We start from the raw sequence: 11,928 nt of genomic DNA, 5'->3' as shown, positions 1-11,928 counted from the left end.
GTTTGTAGAGCTGACTTCCCTTGAGCTTCACTTTCCACATGGCTTGGGTAAGTTATTTTAAATATTATTTTAGACATAATATTTGAATGTATATTCGTAGTAATATATTCATTTTTTTATTATTATTTTAATGTAGATAAATACATTTCGTGATGTGAAGTTATATAAATTAACGAGTAACTGAACCATTTTAGGGAATGTCTATATTTCCTATTCAAATTTCCCGCGAATAGGGCGACCAAAACAATACGCGTTATTTTTATAAATGGAAATTTATTTATGATAAAAATCATTGAACTTACTATTAATATACAATTTAAAAATATTTCATATTGTTACAAAGCACTGCGATCAAAAATTGTACGAAACGAATGTGATTTTTAAAAATATATACATATTCAAGCGTTCGTTTGACTCAATTGTCAAAGAGGCTTCTTTAGCGTCGAGTCGTACGTGCGCATAAAATTTGTAACGTAATGGTGGCGTCTTGTGAGTGAATCATTGCTGACAACATTTTTGGAAAAAAATAATTCGCAGCACGGCGAAACGGAGATGCTTCTCATTTGTCTGATGTAAAAATTACCAGGTAAACATTTTCAGGGTCCCTAAATTGAGACACAAAACCTCAAAATAATGTCAGACGTTCGCTGGGGTTCTGCTTAAAATGGCGACGGGTATAAAATGGAATATTCGGTTTTCGTGTTACGTGTCCCGGCCAACCTCACGCGTTTTTATTTAATTTTGCTATGTTTTTTGACAGCATTTGGTTTTGTTGGTAATAATATCGTTGTTTCAAGTTTCAAGCGCCAGCAATGTCTTGCGGGATAAAGTGCGTCTGGGTGTCCGTTTTACTTTTATTTCGAATGACGCCTTCTTGATATTTGCCTTTGCTGACATCGCCAATTTGATATATTCGCGACTTGTGTAAAAATCGTATCATTTCTTATAGCTTTCGTGTATTTTTAAATCGAATTTGTTACTATATATTGGAAGCAATGCTGGAAAGGCGCATGGCAGATTTTGGTAATTTTTAATGATATTTAAGAATGCTTGGAGTTCTTAAAATCTAACCTAATAATAATTTAATTTACAACTGATCCTTGAATTTCTTGCTTTTCGCTGCTTCGTACGTTTGTAAAACTTAGATACGCTAATTATTATACATTTTTGCAAATGAGCCTCATATTTCTCCAAGAAAAAGCCGATTATTAATGAATAAATAGTAAAATATATGCACAGCGGAACTTTTTTATTCGTCAGATTCGATATTCGGAACATTTTGATAAAAAAAGCTGTTCCAATATGTCCTTCTATATATATTGATCGTACGCCATTGTGTGGCCGCTCAATGACAAAGAATATTGGGAAAATTCTTCGTTGAATCGACTGCTCTTGAATCATTAACAAAATTAAAACTTGATTCAAATGTGGAGTTAGTTGATGTCATAATGTCCTTGTCCGCCTCCATAGTGTAGAAATTAGCTCGCTGGGCTACCATGCTGGTGGTCCCGGGTTCGATTCCCAAGAGGGTCAAAATAAATATTAGTGATATTTATGTCCGCCTCCGTAGTGCAATGGTTACCGTGTTGAGCTACCGTGCTCTAGGTCCCGGGTTCGATTCCCAGGGGGGAGTGAAAATAAATATTAGTGATTTTACACTCTAATATTTATTTAATATTACCCTAGACTGGTCCCTGAAGCGCAGGAGTGATCGTCTTGCCTTCATGTTAGTAATGATCAAGATAACACTGCGTCAATACAATGCAGTGCCCTATGCACGATTAGGTGCGGATAAGGGTTAGAAGAAGATATTTATTTAATATCACCCTGGACCTGAAGGACAAGGCTAGCTATTATGTGCAAAACGCGCACATAGAGCGCTTGTGCACTACACGGAATTTTACCGTCTGGCTGTCAGTTTTTATTGTTTAATAAAAGCGACTACGACAGTTTAGTGTGATTCAATTTACGTGCATTGTGATCACGCACCAATCAAGCGCACTGATCCGAAGAAAGACGGCCAAAAGCACAAACCAATCCAAGCCAATCATCCGTTTTATCATGCTAACAAGACTGCCGGACAGCAAAATTCTGTGTAGTGCACAAGCGCCCATAGTGGAAGAAGCGATCACAAAGATGAGTGTGCTTATATTAGTGGGATCGGGCGCGAGCGTTTTTTTTGCGATTAGCGCAAAATATATAAATATCTTAAAATCGGCACAACTTCTAAACCAAACAATACTTTTGATTAGAATTTTCAAAGAAATTATGCGTAACGTTTGGTCATCATAGATTAAATAACAAACCATCTGATTATGTTATAATTTCGCCATATTTCTAAGCTGAATATAAACACCTGTTATCAATTTGGTAAATGTTACTACGCATGTTTTCAATTTGAAATATTCCCCATAAAATATATCATGGTTATCCATTCCATATAATTATATGATTGCTTATAACATATATAATAATAAAGAATATAAATTAAATGTTGTCCGCCTGCGTAGTGTAATGGTCAGCTCGCTAGGCTACCGTTCTGGAGGTCCCGGGTTCGATTCCCAGGGAGGGGGGTCAAATAAATATACGTGATTTTTTCACTCTAATATTTCTTCAATACTACTCTGGACTGGTATCTGAAGCGGAGGGCTGATCACCTTTCCTTCATGTGTTAACGATCAAGATAACACTGCGTTTATCTGATGCAGTGCCCTATGCACCATTGAGGTGCGGATAAGTGTTTGAAAATAAACTAAATTGTTGGGTAATATATCCAAAATAAAACAAGGTTTGTTGGATTGAATTCTAAATTTATTTATGTATATCGTAGTCGTACAGGAGAAAGTGACCAACTACCAAAACGTAAAATGTTCAGGAGGGCCATTTAAGTCACTTTTTTCTTGGCAAGAAAATAATCATCAATGCAGTTAGTCATTTTTAACAAGTCAATATATTATACTTCCAAGTTTAAAATCCTTTGGGATTTTTCAGGGCAATATTAAGCTTGTAAGATAGCAAATAGTCAATGATCACGTTTTTGTAAAAAAATGCACTTGGTCACTTTCTCCTGTATGACTACGATATGTTAATAGGTGACGCGTTTCGTCTTCTTAGGACATTATCTGAGTGTTTGATAATGTCCTAAGAAGAGGAAACGCGTCACGTATTAACATATACATAAATAAATGTTGAATTCAATCCAACAAACCTTGTTTTATTTTGGATATTCTTCTCCGTCTTAATCCTCATTGCTGAGGGTTGTGACCCTTGCAGAAGCAATGACTCTTCTCCAGTTATCCCTTGACTGCGCTGCACGTAGCGCTCCAACCACTGAGGTGCCTGCTGCTGCCTTAATATGATCGGTCCATCGTGTGGGGGATCTTCCTCTCCCTCTCTTTCCCTCCAGGCTACCGATCACAAACACAATCACAAAAGTTGTGATTTTGGATATATTACCCAACAATTCAATATGGAATTCTACCAACTGTCTGCAGTTACAATAAATAAGATAAATTAAATGATAAATAATAATAATTTAGCGTCTATCTGAATCGAATGACAGGGGTTGATTTGGAGACTGTTGATTTTTTGATTATTAGCACAAATTTCTACCTTTATCTGTCAACGAAGGAGAAGTAATGATAATTAGTTGCGTTGTTATTATTCCACGCCAACAAACAAACCCGCAATATGTTGTGTCCCGTAAAAAATTCATATTCAATTTCAATTTATTCAATAATTATATATACATTACAAACTAACATTTAAGGCGTATACATTAAAAAAAACAAATTGAAAAGTAAGCAAGAAGACTCTTGTTAAATGTGTAGAAGAATCCCGCTTCGGAATACTCCTTCGCACACCTGGAACAGATCAATATCCAATGAGATATTGTTCAACATAGCGGTAGCTCCTCCTACAGGCATAACCATCGGCAGGTTGGTCCTGTGTATAGGAATGTGAAACAATCTATGCCGACGCTGTCTTAGCTAACTATCGGGAACATACAGACCAATGCTCCGGATAATTTCAGGATTATCGATCATACAACCGACTGTCCGAAAAAAACGGCATTTTCCAGGTGTCGCCTTCAACCCACGGTTCGCAATGATGACATTTGCCGTTTCCCGCATACAATGTATTAATTGAATTTTTTTTTTTTGTTGTTGTTTAGAATGGCGGATATGGACAAATCCAATATTCATTGCTACATTTGCAATAACAGAGCCGGCGTGTCCATCAGGAATGCTGTGCAGATATTCAGCGAGCAGGTGAGAACTTTCTAACTGATTATACCCTTAAAGCATATTCTTATAATGGTCTTCAGAATTAAATAAAAAGACCACTTCTTTATCAAGACTGATTTGATAAAAATAAAGGTCTAAATATATTACACACATGCAATACAGCAATTAAATTAGATTACTTAGAAATATTAGAAATAAAAAAGGCAATTAATAATAATTTACAAGTAATAAATACACAAGTAAATGATTTTGCTAAAAGTCCGTTATTAAATATGTTTCCAATCACCCATCATCCCTGATCCCTTTTGACTGTGACTGCCAATCAACACAAAAAAATAAAGCCACTTCAGATCTACCTAAGCTTCTTTCCTTAACCGTCAAAATATTTTGAATATTGTTTAGCAGATAGTGTTATAGTACTAATCAGTCTTGATAAAGAAGCGGTTAGCTTGGAAACCGGTAGACATTATAATTAAGTTATAATAAAATATTTATAGTGACTTTAAAACTAAGTTACATTTTAATTTTATTATTATAAAAATATTTTGTTTATTTCTAGAACAAGTTGCCGTCATCGGCCAAACAGTTGAACGAGGGCATATTGGAAATAGTCGGAGAAGACATCACAAAAGATATACATTCGCAGATTATTTGCAAGAAGTGCTATAAGCTGGTTCAGGAGTATGACGATCTGCAGTTCAGGTATGTTGGGTCCAGTCTCCGCTTGTTGGCGAGTGAATGCAGAACCGTCCTGTGTCGCAAACTAGTCGATTCTCTTTTTATTCATGGAAGACTTTTCGAGCTGGTCGCGGTTGTGGGCGTCTGTGTACCGGCCAACGTTGGGTCGGAATTGGATCTAGCTGACTAATTGAACTAAATACTAATCCCTTTCACTGCCTACAGCGGGGTACTTCTAGAAAATTTGGTGACGGATTTACAAACTTGTATTTATTTAGATTGGCAGTGACAGGGATATTGAAAGCTTTTAAATGTAAATTCACAGTAAAATCGCGATACAATTTTGTATTGTTTCACATTTTCAATAAATTCGCAACTTAGTTAAAAAAAAAAATATTGCTTTGCAAGAACAGATCTGTCAGGAAGCCTAGATGCTTCTGTATCAGATCTGGGCATGCGGTGGGACAGCTTTCAAATACCCTGGACTGGTACCTGCAGCGGATGTCTGATCGCCCTACCTTTGTGTGTTAACAATCAAGATAATACTGCGTTTACATGATGCAGTGCCCTATGCACCATCGGGTGCAGATAAGGGTTTGAAGAAGAGTTCAAAATGTCGTAGTGGATAATTGAATTACCCGCGGATAGCAGCTTGCCTACCACTTTCATAGAATGCAATGCCCCAACACTACGCTTGTTTTTCCAGATTTTTTTTTTAGATGGGAATTGCATTTATTATTTACTTTGCTTATTATGTACAAGGTTTATAGATCATTCAGTGGATTTTTGTTTCTTCTAGCTAATTAAATATGTTTTTATTTGAATCTGTGTTGGGAACAGGAGGTATAATAAAGAAATTAAAAAAATAGATGATATAAAATTACTTAAGAAAAAAATTAAAGCTTACATATAAATCTTGAAAAAATAAACAAAAAAAAGACCATTTATTACCATTTATCATAAAACTTAAACCACAAGTGTAAGTCCCTCTCCAACCACAAGAGCTCAGTATCTTTTTTGGAGAGGCACAGCGAATCGAAATATAAAAGTTTTCCATGTGTAGATGTATTATGTTATTAATAAAAATGTAAATATATTAAATAAAAAATAAAAAAATAATCTAGTGTATTTTTCCAGAATGCAAGAGATAAAAAATGAGCTTCTACAACAGTTCAAGAAGACAATGGCATACTACAGCTCGGAGAGACCTTTAAAAGCGGGCAAGCCGGCTTCGGAGCCTGCCGGCGCGGAGAATAAGGCGCCGATCGCCGAGGCGGTCAGTCCGCCCCCCAAACCCGTCACCGTGCCGGCCAAGAAGCAGGGGCAGCTAGTTAACCTGCTGCCGGTGAAGAAGATCAGGTCCATGCCTCCGAACGTGGTCATCCTCAGCAAGCAGGGGAAGAAGATCGCCATCCAGAAGGCCAGCAAGCCGCTTCCCGTGGTCAAAGTCGAGGCGCAAGTCGAAAATGTAAGACACTTTTATATATTACTAGCTGTACCCGGCCACGCGTTGCTATGGCTTAATTTGGTAAAAAGAAAAAAAATTAAAGCACACAATTCTTTTATGATTCATTTTACAATGCTTCTGAAGCAATGAAAATAGTAATAACCTATAAAACAACAATGCATTCCAAAACATAGAAAATGCTAATTAACTAACCATCACGCCGCTTCGCCGCAGGGGTAGGCAGAGAGAATAGAACGCCACACCACTCTGTCTTTGCAAACATTCTTCGCCTCTTCCACGTTCATGCATCTCCTCATACATACCCGCCGATTGTTACGACTCCTAACCTGACCACTTTCAAGTATTTGGCATACCTGATCGTGCCATGTTTTTCTCGGTCTTCCTCTGCTCCTTTTCCCAATTACATTTGCCTCATAAATTTGTTTAACCGTTCTTTCTTCACTCATTCGTTCTACATGTCCAAACCATCTCAACACACCTTTCTTAATTTTATCGATAATGCTTAACTCAGCTTTGCATTCCTTCCTTATTTCATTATTCGAACATCTATCATACATCGTTTTGTCGCACATTCTTCCGAGAGATCGCACTTCGACGGCATTCAGTCTACTTTCATCCTTCGAAAATGCTAAGCGTCAATATCTGTCAAGAAGCACGCTGTGGGCCGTGAGTAACCCCCGTAAATGCCCAGACTTTTATATTCTTCTTCATATGGGAGTCGAACACTGCTATATATCGTTCCGAACATTTTTAATTTGTTGCTGACGGATGTTAGAGCTCAAAATAAAATATGGAACAAAGGCAAAATAAAGGAATGGGTGAATAATCAAGAGTTAATTTTATGAAAATTGTAACATGTTTATATTCTTAATTTTTTTTTCTCTTTTTTGTGTGTATATTAGGTTAAAATCGTTAAAAACAATAAAAAATGTATTATAAAAGAACTCCACCGACAAAACACACAAGGTGGCTTGGTGGGTCTCTGCAAAAAAAAAAGTTCTAAATATGTATAAATTGTGATTTAAATAAATGTATACAAATAAAAAATAAAAAAAAATCTTTGATGAGATGTCAAAAAATAATATGAAAATTATCTCCTATAATTGGAGATAATCCAGATTTGTGAACAAGTATTTCGACAAGCTCAAAATGCTGTAATTAAGTGTACATAATTGTTTTTATTATCTTTTTTTAGTTGCAGAATGCTTCCAGTCTACTAATCCCATCTCAGGACATACCGACCGAGTCGCCGTCGAAGGAAGACGAGCCCAAAACGATCGAGGTGGACCCGGTTGAAGAGGCCGCTGCTGTCCAGCCGGCGCTCGCCAAGAACGAGGATCTGGAGCCGGAAGAGGAGCAGCCCGGGGAGCTGGACTCCCTGCAGTACGCGGAGGAGGAGCAGCCCGCCGAGGAGAACAGCTTCGTCATCAGCCACATGGAGATCCTGGACAAGGACAGCTCCAGCATCGAACTGGAGGAGGGCACGTTCCTCATGGAGCAGGCCGAGGACGGGAGCATCATCAGAGTGCTGCATCACCCCAGCATGTACAAGAACCAGCAGGATGACGATGTGAGGAACATTCATTTCGTAGTCGTACAGGAGAAAGTGACCAACTAACAAAACGTAAAATGTTCAGGAGGTCCATTTAAGTCACTTTTGCTTGGCAAGAAAATAAACATCAATGCAGTTAGTAATTTTTAACAAGTCAATATATATTATACTTCCAATTCTCTGTAAACGTCTTTGCACTGTTCCGTGTCTGTCTGCTGTGCTGGTCGGGGTTGTAAGCGTCTGTGTACCGGCCAACGTCGAGTCGGAATCGGATCTAGCTGACATTTTTGAGTCATTTTTAACAAGTCAATATATTATACTTCCAAGTTTAAAATCGCTTTGGGATTTTTTCAGGGCAATATTAAGCTAGTAAGATATCAAATAATCACGTCACTTTCTACTGTATGACTACGATTTGCTGATTCAACTAAAACTAACATTAAATTTTTAAACGAAGAGTTCAAATCCAAAATGAATACAGTGATTCACGTCTAATTTAACATACTCAACCTATAAAGGATTGTGTAAGACTCGTTCTGTGTTTATAACAGTCGGTATAATCAATATTTTCATTCATAATTTTCTTGTGCAAAATTCGCCTTCGTAAATACTTTGTTTTCGTAAGTTGGTAATGAATGACGTCGAATAACTATTACAGCAAATACATAAAGGGATACGCCCCATAACACACCCGATGACGTAAAATTTGATGACGTATAGCGGTGTCAAAGGGTTAATTGATATTCTACATGAATGTCCAATGTAATATATTTTAACACATTATTTACGGCAATGTTTTGATAAAACTGTATCTTGAGGCGGGCGACATTAGACAGCTGTCCGGAAATATAAAATATGTCAGTGAACTTCATATTTTGAACTTGAGGTTGAACTCGAAAACAATACAAAAACGGTTAAATGGTCTCTAACGTCTCAAAATAAAATCATGTTAGTCCACAAATCACAAAAGTAAAAAAAATGTTAAAAACACTAATAAAATATTAGAAAATAACAACACAGATTAACAACCGCCGAAAACTCAAAATCTGCGAATAAAAAATGATTTATGGGCTTTCCCCACACGCGTTTATTGCTTTGTAAGTACCGACTGCCGACTTAAGTAAAGGACAATGATCTTTGTATTTTATTTCATTTTAGGACAAAGAAAAAAACGCACCATCTGTATCCATTGTTTAAAGTTAATTTGTAACATTTCCTTCAAAACAGATTACGACCATTAGCTATGTTTTGAACCAGTAAATATCAGTATTATTTTTTATATTACAACGACATCTATCCACTACACAACAAAAGCAAAAAGGCCGAGAGATTAGAAGTTTATGACGTGTTTTTTGTATACTAAATTGAAGGTAGCCGAAATGCACAAAAATGTGCACCCAGCCACCACACAAGGTTTCTGAAACGCACAAATATGTGCACACCGTACACAATGTATTAATACAAATGAAGGGTTAATTTTATTTTTAAACATTTTACAGATGGTTGATGAGCATTCCGATGGTGAAACGCAATATGAAGAAATTGAAGATGGTAAGCATCCATTTTTTAATGTTACTTTTAATAGTGAGGCAAGAGCAGATACTTCTAGAACAAAATCTCGACTTCGAACCGAGATGAAGACTCTCCGATCCATAACCGGAAACACACTGCGAGACCGAGTAAGAAATACCGACATCCGGAGCATGTGTAAGACGGAGGATATCGTGAGGTGGGGACGACAACGAAGGCGATACTGGAATGATCATGTAAACAGAATGTCAGATGACAGACTTCCACGTATCGCCCTTCAAGGAATCCCTGAAGGACGCAGACCCCCAGGCAGACCTCCGAAAAGGTGGAAAGACAGCTGGGCTGTCCAAATTTAAAACACAGTAAGGGCCTTTTTTTTGTAGTAGGTTTTTTTTGCATTTATTGACTAAGTGGACTCTACTTAGTCCAAAAATGCAAAAAAAACCTACTACAAAAAAATGTCCCTTACTGTGTTTCAAATTTGGACAGCCGAGCTGGGAGTCAACATCCCAAGAGCTACAAGCGAAGGCACAAACAGATCCTTAGGATCTAGAAAAAGAAGAAGAAGATTATTAATAGTACCTATGAAAGAAGAGGACTATCTTTGGAGGACCACTACTGGACTCCGAGAAGGTGAAGCATCACCAAGACAGGTCGTGAGCCACATGACTCATGTAGGTCTTGAGAGTGAGCTATGACACATAGGGAGGTCACAATAGACCTAATATGGTCGCAATGACATAAGGGATGCAAGATCCCTTGAAAAACACAAAAACAATCTGATTTAAGTCTTGTACTGACATTTCTTGATGGAACTGTATTTTATAAAAAAATATCAAGTATGTAGTTTTGTCCGCCTCCGTAGTGTAATGGACAGCGCGCTCGGCTAACGTTCTGAAGGTCCCGGGTTCAACTCCCAGAGGGGGGGTCTAATAAATATAAGCGTTTTTTTTTTCACTCTAATATTTATTCAATATTACCCTGGACTGGTACCTGAAGCGGAGGGCTGATCACCTTTCCTTCGTGTGTTGACGATCAAGATAAAACTGCGTTTATATGATGCAGTGCTCTATGCACCATTGGGGTGCGGATAAGGGTTAGAATGATGAGTTTTTCTGTCAACTGACATCATCAGACTGATGACCTCATGTGGAAAAAACTACATAGTTGTTATTTTATTCTGTATCAGATTTTTTTCAATATCTCAATTTTTTTTCTTCTTCTACTTCTAACCCTTATCCGTAATTCAATTTTATAATCGTATAAAATTTTATACAAATCAGATAAAGCGATTTTTTTTTTTGGTTTACTTTCCAGCGAGTTTGCCGTGAAGCCTGAGCATAATGTGTTATTCCTCAGGAAACTTTATAATTTCTTATTTTTCGTTGTTGCAGAAAGTATAAATTTGGAGGGTGTGAACTCCTTGGGGAAGCCTTCCATACTCCGGATAAACAAGAACAGTAGTTCAGCCCCCAACGCGTCCAAGTCAGTCAACTTCGTAGACTCTGAAAGTCTAACTTTTGATGAGGTAAGGTTTTACATTTTTAACAAACATATCGCTCACTCCTTTCAAGAACGTCATAAATCAAAAAACTTTATTTTTCAGGAGAACGTTTTTAAAGTTTATAAATATAATACAATGTATTAAAAATAAATATCAAGCCACTTTCTGCCCTGTAGCGGGTAAATATTAAGTTAAAAATATGCCGCTTTTGCTGGGATATAGTACATTTTCTGGGCATTCCGAAAACATGCACAACTCAAAATTGATGATTTTTGATTTATGAAGTTCTTGAAAGGAGTGAGCGATATGTGCACAAGGTTAAATATGGTTACGTTCCTATAGAGCACAATCGCCCTTAGTGATCACTTCACACAGACACCGCAGTAACAAAAAACGCGCTAAGAGTGTCAGAAATGAAGACTCTAAAAAGCATATCTGACAAGAGTCTACGAGATGTGAGTGTTTGATAATGTCCTAAGAAGACGAAACGCATCACGTATTAACATATACATAAATAAATGTAGAATTCAATCCAACAAACCTTGTTTTATTCTGGATATATTAACCAACATATCAAATTTTGGCAGCCAAAGGACTAAGGATGTCTTATTTTATCTTGCAGATGGTGAAACCTGTCGGCGAAAACATGTACCAATGTGTTCTGTGCGACAGCTCAAAGAAATCCGCCGCAAAGGATAAATCCACCAGCAAAGGTGATCCGCAGGATGAGAACTCCCAAGAAACCAACGGTAACTAGAGACGTCTTTTTCTTAATTGATTTGGCAGCCACTTTGTGGATTTAAAGTCAAAAGACAAATCCCTCCTCCTCTTTCCATGTTCCCTCCCTAGGTGGAGCATATTGCCAACACGAGACGCCTCCAAGTCACTCTGTCACGCGCCATCTCCTTGGCTTCCTCCCAGGTCAGTCCGGCGTCTCGAAGTTCCGCTG

General features: G+C 37.4%; 1 protein-coding gene across 2 annotated transcripts in view; it reads left to right on the top strand.

Annotated features, from left to right (window-relative positions):
• Positions 1-417: 417 nt before the first annotated feature.
• Positions 418-11,928, top strand: part of LOC148302134 (uncharacterized) — a 32,207-nt gene continuing 20,696 nt past the window's right edge. The window contains exons 1-8 of one of the 2 annotated variants that reach the window (XM_088272141.1): positions 418-586; positions 4,175-4,271; positions 4,807-4,949; positions 6,063-6,393; positions 7,589-7,963; positions 9,445-9,496; positions 10,870-11,003; positions 11,602-11,728. In XM_088272141.1, the coding sequence (XP_088128267.1) occupies positions 4,176-4,271; positions 4,807-4,949; positions 6,063-6,393; positions 7,589-7,963; positions 9,445-9,496; positions 10,870-11,003; positions 11,602-11,728 (1,258 nt within the window). In that variant the 5' untranslated portion in view covers positions 418-586; position 4,175. Of the gene's footprint in view, positions 587-638; positions 1,024-4,174; positions 4,272-4,806; positions 4,950-6,062; positions 6,394-7,588; positions 7,964-9,444; positions 9,497-10,869; positions 11,004-11,601; positions 11,729-11,928 lie in introns of those variants that run through there. The other variant, XM_088272142.1, reaches the window with a different exon arrangement.

Source organism: Brachycentrus maculatus, unplaced genomic scaffold (assembly GCF_059751285.1).
Source record: "Brachycentrus maculatus isolate JH-2025_06_01 unplaced genomic scaffold, ASM5975128v1 h1tg000475l, whole genome shotgun sequence".
NCBI lineage: Eukaryota > Metazoa > Arthropoda > Insecta > Trichoptera > Brachycentridae > Brachycentrus > Brachycentrus maculatus.
This window is presented reverse-complemented; position numbering and strand designations above follow the sequence as displayed.